The 15,923-nt window shown below is 27.4% G+C and overlaps 5 protein-coding genes across 9 annotated transcripts; 1 reads left to right on the top strand and 4 right to left on the bottom strand.

Annotated features, from left to right (window-relative positions):
* Positions 1-92: 92 nt before the first annotated feature.
* Gas8 (Growth arrest specific protein 8) lies at positions 93-2,364 on the bottom strand. Its single transcript, XM_072010306.1, has 8 exons — positions 2,119-2,364; positions 1,814-2,025; positions 1,481-1,742; positions 1,152-1,412; positions 926-1,093; positions 770-856; positions 466-675; positions 93-311 (listed from the first exon to the last, which is right to left on the bottom strand). The coding sequence occupies exons 1-8, from the start codon at positions 2,119-2,121 to the stop codon at positions 96-98; spliced, it is 1,419 nt and encodes a 472-aa protein (XP_071866407.1). The 5' UTR covers positions 2,122-2,364; the 3' UTR covers positions 93-95.
* A 140-nt stretch (positions 2,365-2,504) lies between these two features.
* On the bottom strand, positions 2,505-7,299 carry Fbl (pantothenate kinase 3 fbl). Of its 3 annotated transcripts, none has more exons than XM_072010313.1 (10): positions 6,825-7,298; positions 5,832-5,994; positions 5,152-5,330; positions 4,900-5,073; positions 4,641-4,808; positions 4,481-4,557; positions 4,227-4,403; positions 3,994-4,129; positions 3,799-3,912; positions 2,505-3,719 (listed from the first exon to the last, which is right to left on the bottom strand). In XM_072010313.1, exons 2-10 carry the CDS (start codon positions 5,956-5,958, stop codon positions 3,666-3,668), a joined length of 1,206 nt encoding a protein of 401 aa, XP_071866414.1. In that variant the 5' UTR covers positions 5,959-5,994; positions 6,825-7,298; the 3' UTR covers positions 2,505-3,665. The 3 variants fall into 3 exon arrangements, with proteins under 3 accessions (XP_071866414.1, XP_071866413.1, XP_071866415.1); XM_072010312.1 differs by having other exon boundaries at positions 5,817-5,994; positions 6,825-7,297; XM_072010314.1 differs by lacking the exon at positions 5,832-5,994 and having other exon boundaries at positions 6,825-7,299.
* Positions 7,300-7,740: 441 nt separating this feature from the next.
* Rtp (MORN repeat-containing protein retinophilin) lies at positions 7,741-8,594 on the bottom strand. The gene is made up of 4 exons (XM_072010318.1): positions 8,464-8,594; positions 8,198-8,381; positions 8,026-8,135; positions 7,741-7,957 (listed from the first exon to the last, which is right to left on the bottom strand). Exons 1-4 carry the CDS (start codon positions 8,471-8,473, stop codon positions 7,809-7,811), a joined length of 453 nt encoding a protein of 150 aa, XP_071866419.1. The 5' UTR covers positions 8,474-8,594; the 3' UTR covers positions 7,741-7,808.
* Mms19 (MMS19 nucleotide excision repair protein) lies at positions 8,514-12,525 on the bottom strand. Of its 2 annotated transcripts, none has more exons than XM_072010287.1 (9): positions 12,384-12,525; positions 11,890-12,128; positions 11,480-11,812; positions 10,812-11,400; positions 10,455-10,736; positions 9,664-10,385; positions 9,333-9,590; positions 9,101-9,265; positions 8,514-9,026 (listed from the first exon to the last, which is right to left on the bottom strand). In XM_072010287.1, exons 1-9 carry the CDS (start codon positions 12,478-12,480, stop codon positions 8,826-8,828), a joined length of 2,886 nt encoding a protein of 961 aa, XP_071866388.1. In that variant the 5' UTR covers positions 12,481-12,525; the 3' UTR covers positions 8,514-8,825. The 2 variants fall into 2 exon arrangements, with proteins under 2 accessions (XP_071866388.1, XP_071866389.1); XM_072010288.1 differs by having other exon boundaries at positions 11,890-11,944; positions 12,384-12,523.
* A 289-nt stretch (positions 12,526-12,814) lies between these two features.
* On the top strand, positions 12,815-15,884 carry LOC139990797 (ubiquitin domain-containing protein 1). 2 transcript variants are annotated; one of them, XR_011800653.1, is made up of 5 exons: positions 12,815-12,948; positions 13,421-13,780; positions 13,878-13,996; positions 14,069-14,305; positions 14,500-15,884. XR_011800653.1 is itself a non-coding variant. In XM_072010316.1 (4 exons), exons 1-4 carry the CDS (start codon positions 12,867-12,869, stop codon positions 14,228-14,230), a joined length of 723 nt encoding a protein of 240 aa, XP_071866417.1. In that variant the 5' UTR covers positions 12,815-12,866; the 3' UTR covers positions 14,231-15,884. The 2 variants fall into 2 exon arrangements, 1 of the variants encoding a protein (XP_071866417.1); XM_072010316.1 differs by having other exon boundaries at positions 14,069-15,884.
* Positions 15,885-15,923: the final 39 nt, after the last annotated feature.

The following is a 15,923-nucleotide window of genomic DNA, read 5'->3' as shown; positions in this document are numbered from 1 at the left end:
ATTAATCTGATTTTATTATTTTTACATTTCACTAATTGTTAGTGAAAATGTACTGTATGATCAGTCAAAAATAAAAAAATTAAAATCTTAGTAGACTAGTGATTTAAAGTAACAAGACCAGCTGGTCCCAGTCCTAACTTTGTAGGTATTCCTTTTACTCTCAATGGTTGAAAACCAAGTTCACTCTTTGGAATCCCATATTCTTGTAATTTAGTTTCATACGTTCGAAGTAAATCGTCATGCGCTTTGCAAACTTTTGCTAATTCATATTGTAGATCTTGTATGGCACTGTTTTTTCTATTCAACAGATTCTGAAGAAGAAGAAAAAACATTTACGTAAAAAGAGGAAAGGGGAGCATACCCTGCAGACAAAAGCATTTGCATATAAAAAAGGGGGAGGGGGCATAAAGAATATTCTGCAGAAAAGAACATTTATATAAAAAAAAAAAGAAAAAAATTACATACCTCTAATTTTTTATTAGCGTTAATAACGGCCATTGGATCTAGTTGAGCAGCAGTAAGTACTTCACTGATCTGTGCTTCACGCTGTTCTAATAAATCCGATAATTTCTCAAGTTTCTTTTCTAAAAGAATGTTCTTTAAACCTGTCTTCTGTTGGAGCTCAAGTATTGCTGAGACAAATCTTGAATGTAATTCGTTTCTTTCAGACTGACACTAAACAATAAAATATGAATTTTCAATTTAAGTTGTAATGACTTCACAATGAGTGTAATTTTATTTAGGAAGGAATATATATGTTTTTATTTACCTTTTCAAAACGTACTTCTAATACTTCGTTTTCCCATTTTAAGTTCTCCAACTCTTTTGTAGCTATTACTAATCTTTTTTTAGTACTCTAAAAGAATCAAGATTTTGAATAAAAAATAACCCACATAATATATGTGATAAAATTTTAAATACTTACAATTAAGCTTTGTTTATCTTTACCATAATTTTCAAGTTGGCGAGTGTAATTTGCTAAAGATTCTTCATATGACTTTATATCAGTAGAATATTTTTTATTTTCTATAGTTAACTCTCGTACTTGTTTTTTCATACGCTCTTCATTACTTCTCATTTCATCCATTTGGTCCTACAAATCCAATAATATTATTATATATATGACTAACTTGCCTTTTAATTAATTATACCTTCATACTCTTTATCAAAGACAAATTGTTAAGAGTAATGTCATTATAATAAGTTTTCATTTCTGCAAATGCAACTTCATGGTTTTTTATCAAATTTGCAATTTGTGTATTTTTTCTTTCTTCTACTTCAGTTATTTCCATTCGATGTTTTAAAGTAAGGGATTCATATTGACTCATCAACTTCTGTTCATATTTTTGTTCCAATTCTTGAGCTTCAGTTTCAAACTGTTTTATCAGCTTATCTGTTTCTTCTGCATGTTGCTAAATAGTAAATTTCAATTTACAAAATGCTTAATAGTAACAAAAAGTATATGATATTTCTTTCGTACCAATTTTAATGCCTTTATTTCATTTATATGGGCCAAATCTTGTTCTTTTTGCAATCTTTTTAATTCTCTCTTATCTTTAATTAATTCATTTTCTTGAAGAGTATGATCATCTTGTGCCATTTTAAGAGCAACCATATGTTCAGCTTTAGTTTCTGACAAATTAGTTTGATGCTCATACATTAAATGTTTTACTTTCTGTTTATATAATTTGAGCTCTGCTTCATGTTTTTCTGATAACTCTTCTTTTTCATGTTCTTTATTTCTTTAAAAATATATATACATATCAGTTAAATTTCATTAACATTAAATTTACAATCAAATGTAGAAAAATACCTGACAGTTGCCTGCGCTTCATCTAATTGATGTCTTGTAATTTCCCAAAAAGTTCTAATCTTATCTCTTTCAAGTTGAAAAAAATTTCTTTCCTCTCGTTCACGCTCCATTTCTTCAAGTATCTTGTGTGCATAAACTTCTAATTGTTCTCTATTCATTTTTGATGTATCTACACCATCAACAGTAGCAGGTACTTTTGCTTTCTTAGGTCCCTATAAAAGTTGAATACAAAGTAAAATAATTTATATGTGCATAATTCAGATTTTGTTGATTAAATGTTTGCAATCAGAAATTTAAAGACTCACCATTTTTATAAAAAATTAAAATCAGAATAGAATATCACGAGAATTGGATATCACGAAAATGGGTATCTATTTTGTCATCAATTTCGGTAATTATCAATAAAAATTTATAAAAATAAGTGATAAAGTAGACCAATATCAATTATTACTTTAAAATATCGATATCTTTATTTTATAATTTCATTAATAAACGTAAAGACAACTACATAATTCCAACGTGAAGTTATAGTGTTTTGTCAGATTAGTTGCTAAGTAACCAAAATTTTATAGCGTCAATGATACATGCAGAATATGTACGATTTTGCAATATAATAAGAAGGAAAATACTGTTTTATTACTCATTAATCACATAATTTTATTGTATATATATGAAATAATAAGAAAACACATTAAATGCATGCAAATGTATTTAACATAATCGAAACAATATTTTACAATAGCTTAAAGCTCCTTATATATCGGGCTCAATAAGGAATTATTTATTGATATAAGAAAATTACATTTGTTTCTATTCCATAAAAATAAGCTTATAAACAAATTTGTTCTCTTTTTTGTATTTGTAAATTCATACAAATGTTGGCTATAACGTTAAACATATAATAAAATATGTTTAGAAAAAACATTTTTTTTATAGTGCTATAGTACAAATATTGTGATAATAGATATTTTATCTTTCTATTGCTTATCACATTATAAATTATTCTATTAAAAAGTGTGTAACAATATGCTATGTGTCTACATTTTGAAGCACTGTATGTATAACACGTTAATATTTAATAATAATGAATGCACATTACTCAATGTAGTTTTCAAATAACTAAAAAATGCATGTAAATTACCTATAAATGTCACCACTAACCAATATACTTTGTATTAATTTTAATCATTATCATCATAGATCATGTACAATTTTATACTTTTTTAATGATAAAAATAAAAATGTATCAATAATGAGGTCATTAGCAATAATACATATTAAGTACTCATTAATGCAATTTCTTTCTTGCAATTTTTTTTGTCATAATTGTGAACAATTGAAAAATCGTATAATATCAATAATAATAAATATCATGCCTTGTTTGTAAGAATTTGGGTATATATGTATTTACATAAACATTTAGAAAGTAAAATATGAGGTAGACTCATTTTACTGATACAAAGAATATTGTGTGGTAAATTGTATGCGTTTTGGTCCATTGAAAATTCTTATACAAACTCGTGCAAGGTTTGTGCCCACATTAGGTCTTTATGTAATAATCATGTAACGCGTTTTAAAATGATTATATTGTGTATAATTATACTGTGCTCATTCCTTAATAAATATAGTCACATTTCAAGATAATACAATCCTGACCCTAAGTTTATACCATTATTAAAGTTTGATGTAACATTGCATATACAACATATACAATACTACCTGAGAATGTCGATATTACATAACAAAAATAAATAATTATGTTAAATAATTACATAACCACCTTCATAAAAAGATTCATTTGAGTTAAAATATCAAATGGAATGCTATATATATTATCCGTCTTTCTATAATATTAGTTTGCTTCACCCTTAAATTGAAGTAGGCATCCTACTGCACCAAAATAACCCTACAATTAGAAAAGAAAAAGGATATAAATACATTCTTTTAAATTCTTCAAGCTTATATAAGACTATTTCATATATAACCTCATGCTCTAAAAACAAAGCTTTCATCGTTCCTTTAGACCAATAATCCATAGCGTAGGCCAGAAGTTTCATTGATATAGGATTTACTCTAAGAAAATTTCCTACAAATACTACCTAAAATTACGATAATGTTACTATTAAAAATTAGATAGATAGATTAATTAGATAGATACATTAATTATGAATAATTTTTACCCTTTCAATTTTTTCATTGACGGCACACATACGCGCGATAGAACCAATATTGTTTGTAATGGTAACAAGTGTTGCGCGTGCGAGATCTTGTTTGCTAACTGCATTCCGTCGATCTTTAGAATTCATCTGTCCAAAACTGTACATATAATTAAAATAATACGCATTAAATACAAAATAAACTATAAAAATACAAGACCAAAAATAACATTTATTTAGTTATTAAAAATTACTACCTGCTTGCAACAAGATCGCCAGGAAGACCAAATGGACCATAATCCCCGCCATAAATATCCTTAACTAATTTGTCTACTCTAGTATTATCACCTCCAGTTGCTAATTCTATTGCCTCTTCGAAAGTGTTGCATCCAGTTAGTAAACAACATAATCCTAAAAATGTGCCACCACCTAGACTAAATATGAAATCAAATTTAATTAAAATGTATTGCAATAGTATATATTTTTATACTATTATAAATGGGATACATACCTAGTACCAGATATTCTTTTATAATTTTCTGGCCCATAAACTGCTAATATGCTTACTCCTGACCCTATATTTACAAGCTATAACAATTTTTTATATATAAAAAATATATATATAATATATAAATAATGTACAGCTTAATATTCTAAAGAATCAAACATACCAAAAACGGGTAGGGTTCAGAAAAGTCATAGGGAACCTTCTGACATTTACTATCATCTGTAGGATGCGACCAGTAATAACATTCGTGTGGATTTGTTGTTTCTATGTAGAGCATACCACGTATTAAACTATCTAACTCATCAAATTTTGCTAAATTCATATTTACTTCCTACAGAGACAATATATACATTATTCAGATTTATACTGTGTATGTATTATATATTAAGCTATATTAGGATATAAAGAAATAAATATCTCACTTGTTCAAAATTTTTTTCAAATTTATATGCTCCACCACCAGTAGCACAAACTGTTGTGACAAGATTTGCCATACCTTTAGACCTTGCCAATGCTAAAAAATTTCCCATCTCACTTGTAGGAAATCTAATAAAATGTAATGTACCGCGTCTACCTCTGATGCAAACATTATCCATCTGTAATAAAATAACATAACATATTTTTGTAAGAATGTATTGAATAGATTATTTAAGAAATAATTACATGAAACATACTTGCAAATGTGTGTCTCTATGACCTGTTTTCCCATATGCTGAATTTCTAGTTAGATATCGTCGAATATTTTTTAAAGTCTCAACTTCTGCATCTGCTTCATCTCTTGTAATATCTTTTGGCTCAAAATATACCAATTTGGATAATGTACCTCCTATATCCATACCAAACCATGGCATTGCTAAAAACATAAAAACCATTATTTAAATACCTTTAATTTGAAAAAGTACAAAGATCAGAAATATTTAAATAATGCATAATCAAACAAAATGCAACTATTGCAAGAATAGATTAATTTGTATATAATGTAAATAATATATAAAGCACACAATATATATATATATTTATGTACACAATAACAGATTACAAATGCAAATAAGCTTCTATAATATTACAGCATAAATAAATTAAAAAAATACAAATATAATTACAAAAACATAAACATTAAAATATAAATATATAATAATAAGGAAATCAAATCATAGCATATATAAGCAATATATGCATATAAGAGAATCACTTTAAATTGCAATTATTATTTAAGATATTTTCACATAATTAATAATAATTATTAATCAATCATTTCAAAGTGATACCCTCATGCATAATAATATTATAACAATAATAATAATAAAAGAATAAAAATGGCTACTCTAAGCACACATACACTTGAATAACTCACAAGGTGATGAATGGTTCTTGGACTCCTTGACTGGAGTCTCAGAATCGGTATAACCATTGGATGCCATAGCTTTTGTTGTAATATGATTTTTATAAGTTTCAGGACTCATTACTGTTCTTCGAGTCATTTATAGTTCTTTTTGATATAATATCTAATTCCTTAACTGAAAATTACAAAAAAATTATATTAACAATATAAAACATAGTTATTTTCTGAACTATTAAACATTCCTCATGAATTAGTAAATTAAAAAAATTATAAAATCTATTCACATTCTCTACTGTATCAAATATTAAATATTACTCAAATTATACATGAATTAAAAACATGAATATATTACATCTAAAAGTGCTTTATACTGCACTCAAACTAATGATATCAAAAATATACATTTCAACAGTTGTTCTAAACAGTTCAGATTTACATTTATATGTAACTTATTGCACTATAATTCTACTATATTCATAAAAATGAAATTTTTTTATGACTTTATTACTGTATACGTTTGGTTAACAAAAAACCGCTTCAAATACGCCAAATAAAGATTAATTATATTAACATATATTATTAAAATGATAGATTAATGAGTACAGTATTATTGCTATTAAATCAATATTTATACAGTTAATTAATTAATTAATTTTGAATTATAAATAATTGTTAATAGAACTAGCGAAGTAACGCTACTGATGCTTCTGACGATCTTACATCACGAATTATAGAAGCGGCAGGTTATGTACGCAAATACATGTATAAGATAATGTATATTTACGAAATTATGAAGGACGAATCTATATTAAATTCCAGAAAAAATGCAGTAACACACTGACACTGAATAGATATTCACTAATTAAAACACGAGAGACCAGAGACGAAAGAGAACAAAATACAATCACTACCTTGTTGTCAACTAACGATACACAAAGCAATAGAAAATTATAACTGTACCGCGTACGGTAAAAGCCAAAGACGTGAAAAATGAGTAATACCTACCTGGAGACGCCATTTCAAACAACAGTTAATTTCTTCCTAGGGAAATTTGTTAAGAAATTGTCTAATTTTTAATGATTAAATTTTAGGTTGAAAGGATCGCCTGATTATTTTATTATTGAATAGTAATTTTGTTTCATTAATGAACTAGCACTGTTATAATATTGATGTATAATTTGTCGTAGTTTCACTGGAAGTATTTAAATTATTAGACATGTTATTCAATTTATAGAATTTCATAAAACGCGTCACAATGACTGTTTATGTAGGTTTAGTAATATCATGTGATAGTTATTGGTTAATACTATCTTAAAAACTAGTTTTTATACTTCTTCCTTTAACCCTTATTTGCCTTTCAAATTTTCAGAATAAGGTACAATATACATATGATGTATCACGGAAGTGAAGCCGTAAAACTGTTTAATATTAATTTCTTTTATCCCCACGCCCACGTGTAACATCAGATTACTGACGTCATAAATCCATGTTACTAAAATCTGCATCGTAAGTAAGTATCGCACATCGGTACATCGCACTAGCTTGTAAACTACACTAGTATTTTATTATCATTAAATTAATTTAAAAACTTTAAAATCTCTCTCTCTCTCTTTCTCTTATAAAATAATAATTTGTTACTGTACATAAAATCATTCCAGATACTTACATTAGGAACTTCTGAATGAGAGAATCTATTATTTTTTATACCTAATGTACGCGTATATTTGTATTATTTTACTATCCATGGTCACGTACAATCTACTTATTTAAATCGTAAATAAGATTACAAATATTATAATTTTAGTTACATAGTAGAGATTAAACTTGTATTGTGTAATATAAGATATATTATATATCTTATTATATATATATATATATACATATATCTGATGACAAGCAATAAACACAATAATTACAGAAATTATAGTATGACATATTATATCTCTTTATTAAGTTTTAATATAACTAATTAATATTTATGTTTAATATTTAACTACATTGGGCACGTGCCATCATAGAAATTTTCTGTGCCTTCTGTACTATATCTGGACAATGTCTACGACGCACAAGTTTGCAATCTTGAAAGAATCCTTCATTTCTAGGAAAACCATGTGATCCATCTGCATATGTAATTAATCCTAGAGTTGGATGAAACAGTAATTTATTAATTCAATATGAAAAATTTAACATTTAAAATCTTACTTACCTAATCCCCATACACGTCCACCACGAAATTCTCCCTCAAATTTCATCCCATCTGACCTCCAAAATACACCATGACCATGAAACCAACCTTGCATAAACTCACCTTCATATCTAATATATAAAGTATATTAGAAAGTTAATATTTATAAAAAGTAATATCTTATGATATTTACTTTGCTCCATCTGGGAATATTATGACTCCTAAGCCAGAACACAATCCATTTTGAAAGCCACCATCATAACGTGTCCCATCAGGAAGGAGTAAAGAACCAGCACCATGTTTCAACCCCTTTGAATTCCAGTCCCCAATATATTTTGTACCATCTTCATATTTGTATGCACCATTCTTTATTACACCTATAAATAAACTTTGATGTAACACAACTTTTTTACACAACTTTTACATTTTTTAGTTTGAGAAAAGTAAGTTAAGTCTTACCATCACCCATGCTTCTAGTATACTAAATGCATTAAAGAGTAACTTTCAGGTTTCAATCCCATTACAGAAATCAATGCTTTATTCAATTATGTACATTATATACAACATATAGGATAAGTACAATATGATGAATCAGTTTCTTCACTCTTACAAGAAAAAGTAGTACAGCAAGAGAAATCATTTGCTTTAACATGTATGTATATATAAATGGATATATAAAAGTAAACTTGTGTGTACAATTTTAAAAATATACAAAACAATATTATAATAAAATTTATATATATTTGTATTAAACAAATATAAATGTATTTATCTATGAGTTATAAATTTATTGCGATAAATTTAATGTAAAAATAAACAGATCATTGTCTTTTTACTGCTCCTGGCGCACCAACTAAAAACCATCGTGATCTCGCTTTTACTGCGGCTTTTCGAACTAAGCGTTTTCGATCGTCAATTGGAACTGTTAACTTTTCTAATACATCTGGTTTGTATGTGTTAATGAATATCGTTGGATAATTACAATAATTTGTTAAACAGTCTAAAGCTGCTATTCTGACCCTCTGCAATATATGAAGATATAAAAATTATAAAATGCTATATATTGAAGGTACCAAGTAATTTTATAAAATATTACCATTATTCTGTAGGTAGATAACTTTAATAACCTCGGAATAAAACTTTGTATCTTATCAGAAAAAATACTGTGTTTAGTCTCCAATAAGAGGTTCAATGTTGTTAATGTTAAAAAAATTAGTTGTTCATTTTCAAGAGATAAAGATTCTATTAAAAGGGGGACCAACTGGAACAAAAATTTATTGTTGATACAAGCTGTGTTATATGTATTTATGTCAGCATGTACTGAATACCTTAATTAAATACATAAATAAGAGTTCCAAGGGTACTTCTTCTAATAATTGTACTAATGTCTTTAAATAGTTCTGCCTTGCTATATTTTTAAACTCAGAATCTTTTTTAATTAAGTGTTCAAATACCCTTTGTTTATACAAAATTGTGACATTACAAAAATTTTCCACCACTAAAGTATCTTCATGTCTGTTTGTCAAGATCTTATATTCTTGTACTATATGCTGGCCTATTCGGTCGTGTTTTAAAATATTGGTAAGCTATGGATACAATATTAAAAAACATTAAATATTATATATGAAATATTGAAAAAGACTGAAAATTCTTACATACCTCATCTAAAAATATTTCAACATCACGGGAACCTTTTATAAGTATAGCTTTTGTTAGCCATATTTGTAGAGAAGCACTAGCTTGCATTATTTCAATATTAGTATCTGAATTTAAATTATTATTTATTGCTTTTTTAAAATATGATAAAGCATGTTGGAAGTATTCGTTACTATCATCAAATTTGTTTAATATTACAGCAATAAATTTACATGCTATTAGCCTTATATTTGAATGTTGGCTGTAAAGTGCTAAATTATATACATTTTGTAATAAATTTACATTTATTGTTAAATCAACATTTTGGTATAAGGGGATGAAAATATTCATTACTAAAGCAGCATCAGATTCTGAACTTTGTTCACTTAAAACTGAAATGTACTTGTTGATAAGATTTTGTTGCTCTTCAATCATAAGATTTCGTACAATTAGTCGACAAATATTTAAAACTACATCTAATCTTTGATCCATGGGATTGATATTAAGGGCAGCTAATTTTTGAATAATATTACATTCATCATATAGATAATGTAGAATATTATAATCAATAGCTGTTGTAACGACTAGCCTATGAAGACATGTTAGAGCTGTAAAGCTTATGTCAAAATTCGCAACATTTGTTTGCAATACAATCTGTGGAAGAACTTCAATACCTAATTTATATGTTTTAGCAACAGTTGCTAGTACTTCTAATTTGCGAATTTGTATTTCTATCTTCTCCTCATCTGAAACACTCAAAATAATAAATACTTTTAAAAAATCGGGCTTGCTAAATTCGAATATTAAGTATTTACCAATATTTAACTGAAACTTTTCTTTGATCAGAGTTGATATCTCGTTTGGATATAATGTAGCAAAACTTAAAAGAGCCGAATGACAGAGTATTTTTATTTCATTATAATTTGTTTCAATTAGATTACAAATTTTATCATAAAGTAAAGTACGATGTACTTCATTTAAATACGCTTTTTGTATTGTTAAACCAAATAATATTTTTGATTGTAATTCCATATTCTCTGTTGATAATTCATTTAAATATAGATTTGGTATATCTGTCCATGCTAATTCTGGAACATCTAAAAAAGGATTTTATGTTGCATTTTAAAAAATTTTTAAATACATATTTCAAAGTATGTAAAATATATATTTACCCTTAATAGCAAATCTATGATCAGAAGCAGTTTTAATAAAATTGTTTAATGTTTCAATTAAAATTACTTTATCAACTATTACAGTCTTAGTAGAATATTGGCCAAGACATATTGGTACTATCGCTTTTAATATTTGTATACATGACTCTTTATTGATCATTGCCACACATTCTAGTATTTTTACAGATGGTCTAAACAAACTAAGTTGCACATCATACAAAGATGCTTCTACATCTGTGATTATATCATGAATGAAACTTTCACGAACTTCAACATCTCTTGATATAGTGTCAATTATAGTGGTTACTGCTTTCAAGCTTGCATTTTTTAATTCTAGATCTCCACCTGGTATAATTTCTTTTCTTAAGACAATCCATAATTCGGTCAAACATATTCTCAAGCCATTCACACCAAATGTCTTTGCACTTTTACATAATAGACTCAAAGAGTCCAACTTAGCAATCTTAAAATTGGAGAGTAATTTTTCAACTATGAGTGGTATACAAAATCCAGCAAATTCTGGTATGGCACAAAGACAAGGTGCCAATTTCTCTGCCAAATCATCACGCGTTATTCCCTCTGTTTTACGCTGAAAAATGTCAAGTCAAATTACAATTTATATTCATAAATGATGAGCAATTAATATCTTGATTGGTTGATCTAATTACAGGATGGAAGTCAACTGGAAAGTAACACGCAATGACTTCAAACATTTCTCCAACTAAATGGCCTAATGACAATTTTTTCATAAAATGTGGAAGTATGTCAAATAATATCATAAGATTGCTAGGATCCCTTTCTGTTTCTATACTAGTAATGAGTCCATAAATAAAATCTGGCCCCATAGCTTTTAAATCTTCTATTCTATTTTCCAATAATGTTTTAAATATAAAATATATATTTTTGCGATCAAGTAATAATTGAGATTGGCACTGCACATTTGCAAAAAGACTCCTAAGTAAACATTCAGGTGAATCCTTAGGTAAATGATCCATTTGAACCTGGAACAATTATGTTAGTTTATATATATATATAACTATTATCTAAATATAATTGTAAAACACAATCCAAAACTTACAATTGCCAAAATTCCTTTTACTACTATTGGTATAATCCTATGGTGATCTTTTAATCTGTCACAATAAAATGATGTTATAAAACATAATTCATCTTCATTCAAAAAATCCTTAGGTAAATGAAATAAAATAGCAGAAAGGGCAGAGATGCCGTTTTTTCGTATTGTAACATCTTTTTCAGTTACAAAAGGTCTAAGTTCTTCTATAATTGCATAAAGTTTTGTATGACCAGACTGTATTTCTAAATTAAAAAGAATAATTATTTTCAGAAAATATAGATGTTAAACAAAGTACTTATTTTTTGTTCTATATATTTAAAAATATGTAGCTATATTTTTGTGGGAAGATATACCAGTTTTACTGGCATTAGTATAGATAATATTTTAATAGATCAAAAATAGGCTTCTTTACTGTGTGTGTCTAGTTTTTATCTTCAAAACATAAAAGCCAATCATCAATATGCATAGGAAGAACAATCATGGTAATTAATACATACCTAAGGCAATCTCTTGGCACGTTGTGTCCAGTGTCTGGTCATCTTCAAAAGCAGTAAGAAATCTTTCTTTAGAAACGGTACTTGTAAGTGAAGCCATTGCAAAACATGCCTTCGTACTGTGTGTGTATTACTTAACCTTAGTATATTAATAAAATATAATTCTATTGAGTGCCGAACGTAATTAATTTTTTCACTTGAAATTACAAAAGGTAATTGATCAGAAAGTGTCCGACAGTAATTGTTACGTTCTTGGAATACGTATCAATGAAATATTAAATATACTGAAAAATTGTTTGCAAAACTTGTTTTATTTAGATTTGAAACCCATTTATATCTGTTAACATTTCAGGTTAGGTTACCGGAGATTCGATTATAGCGCCTCTAATGGTACTGATTTACAATTTAGTGGATAAGATGGACGAAAATGGCATGTGAGGTGTTGTTAAATTTCAGTGAAATGTTTGGTTACATTAGCCATCTAGGATGGGAGGCTGCATAGGCATAACGAGGGCAAGAAATGCCTCCGTCGACAACACTACAAGAAATTCCACGAGAGTAAATTCAGGTAAAAATTATAATGAAATTATCTGCGTAAAAATTGCAATCAACAACAGCTAACCTTGAAGACAGTTCTGGTTTTTTCCTTACCTTCCTACCTAACGTTTATTGCGTATTATGTATTGGAATTTGCATATTATTTCTTACACAAAACGACTGACGAACAATTATATGTATGTACTATAATGATTCACGATGTCAAACAAGTTAACCAAAAATATCGTTATACTTATTACCCCTATCATTAAATTTGTCATTCCAACTTTATTACTAAAAATATAAGAATTTCAAAATTGCTTGTCACTTTGTTAAACTTTGTAATCATTATACATATTACATTGTATAACACAAATCAAAGTTTTCATGTAACTATCTCTATTTTTTATTAGCTTTGTAATATGCCTTTTGTGCAATTCTATAATTTTAATAAAAAAACAAATGTATTACTTATGTTATAAAAGAATGTTTTGTTTATACAGGAAATTCAAGGAAGAATCATCCATTATGCCATGAGGCAATTAGATGGAAATCAGATGTACCTTTGACAGAAGGACAGCTAAGAAGTAAAAGAGATGAATTTTGGGATACTGCACCTGCATTTGATGGACGTAAAGAAATATGGGATGCATTAAGAGCTGGGGCAACGGCAGCAGAGGCCCAGGATTATCAATTAGCACAGGCTATATTAGATGGAGCTAATATTTCTGTGCCAAATGGTTTTTTAACAGAATGTTATGATGAATTGGGAACCAGATATCAAGTCCCTATTTATTGTTTATCATATCCTATTAATATTGTAAAAGAAGATAGTGGAAGAGATTCTCCTGCTGACTGTTCAGGTAATGCAATTAAATTCAATAAAAGAATTGTAAAGGAATTCAAGCATGTTCTCAGAAAGGCAATTAACTTTTATTAACATTGTTTACTTAATTATAGAACCTATTGATAGTGGAGTTGAGCAGACATTGAAGCTGAGATTATCAACTACATTAGGAGAAGTCAAATTGCCTGTTTACAGTAAGGACACTATAGCTACTGCTAAAAAGAAATTGCAGGTATGAATTAATAATATAAATTAATATCTTTTTTTATTTTGCATTAATTTATGATTTAATTTATATAAATAGAGTCAGGAAGGTCTTGAACCATCTCGTCAAAGGTGGTTTTTTGGTGGAAAGTTATTAGGTGATAAAATGCATATAGAAGAAGCAAAGATACAACCAGGTTATGTAATACAAGTAATTGTAAATCCAGAAAAATTGGATGACAGTCCTGTGAAAACAAGTTGAGCTAATATTATACAAGATATACAAGTCATATTGAACCATCTTTCTCTGATAAGCACATTCTTACCTGCATTCAAAGTAAGAATATATTTCTTTTTTAATTTTATATTGTGTCATTATTAAGATCAAAGCAGCAATTCTTGAAGTGATTTTTTATAATAAAATGCACTTAAAACATAATTCTCGTAATATATAATTGTTATAAGTATTAAATAATATTGCGTTTAAATTGTGGGTTGTGATTATTTAATTTTTATTAATTTATATACTAGCTCAAAAGAAAAATACAGTGCTAAATACATGCCGAAATAATCTCTTAAAGAGTCCTTATTAACATTGATTTAAAGTTACATATACAAAAAGAAGTATAAACACGATTGGTAATTAATAACATTTACCTCATAGCAGGAATGTTGTTATACTAATTTGTTACTACCAACGAAGGTGCTGGTGCTGTAACACTTGGGAAACTAAGTATACATGTAGAAAATTATTCTATGCTGCTTATTAAACCATGTTGCATAATTATATGATATAAGAATAAAAACATACACTTAAAAAAAAAAGATTATAATAATAACAATAATAATAATAAGAAAATTACGGAAATATTGATGATTATAAAAATACAATGGACAATAGTGAAAAAATGAACAAGGTATATGCTGATTATTAAATTGCATTCTTTTGTTGTATTTCTTACAGATTTTATTTTCTAGGCTTTTTGGATTTATAATTAATAACTATAATTTTTCTAAGGATAAATCAATAGAAAAGATTATTAACAACCTTTGTTGCATAATGTGTGAAATATACAGTTCAATGATGTTTTTCTTTTGATCAAATTCATTAAATTTTTGTAATTGTATTGTGAATGTTTATAAGATATAAGTTTGAATTATTTCACAAAAGTACATGTTTGGCCTATTAGTGGCCTAAAATCTTCGATTCCTTCCTATAAGTACTAATAAGATATTATATAAGGTCTACATAGCTGAATAATGCACGAGAAAAGATGTAAGACTAATAATTAAATTACATGTGGTGCAGAACGTATAATTTTTATACAATTTTATCAGCACAATCACTTTCACATCTGTGTTATATGTGCTTATGATAAAATGATCAACACAGTAAAATCAATATTGCTAGTTCAATTTTAATAGCACCTAATTCTTACTTCTGCCCCACATGTTACACAGAAAGCAAAAATGATATAAAGTATAATTATAAAAAATGACATATTATGCGTGTGAATTTATTGACTGTACTAACACAGCAGTGATAAAGTTTGTTTTTCATATGCATTGATCATAAAATTATAATATATAGTATTGCGTGTGCGTGTATGTATAATACGTAATATATTAAATATGTATGTATACAGGTACATATGTTGGTTCCACTATTCTCAATTTGAGTGTCAAAGCAAACATATTTAATCTTATAAGTAACTTATTTATAAATTGGGTAATTGCATACAAGTTATAATGACAAAAAAAATGACTGGAAGCAACCATTAAAAGATATGAACATATATAAGTGTATAAAACCCTGTTCATATAAAAAAGAAAATGAAATCTTGTGTTAACTATGCATTTCCTTGATATATTATAAAGATTAGTGCAAATAAAGGGAGCACTTGTTTTAAATTTAAGAGTTTCAGATAGATCAGTCTTTTATTTACATGTTAATT

Source organism: Bombus fervidus, chromosome 9 (genome assembly GCF_041682495.2).
Source record: "Bombus fervidus isolate BK054 chromosome 9, iyBomFerv1, whole genome shotgun sequence".
Taxonomy (NCBI): Eukaryota; Metazoa; Arthropoda; class Insecta; order Hymenoptera; family Apidae; genus Bombus; species Bombus fervidus.
The sequence above is the reverse complement of the archived record's forward strand: the minus strand, read 5'-3'. Positions and strand labels throughout refer to the sequence as shown.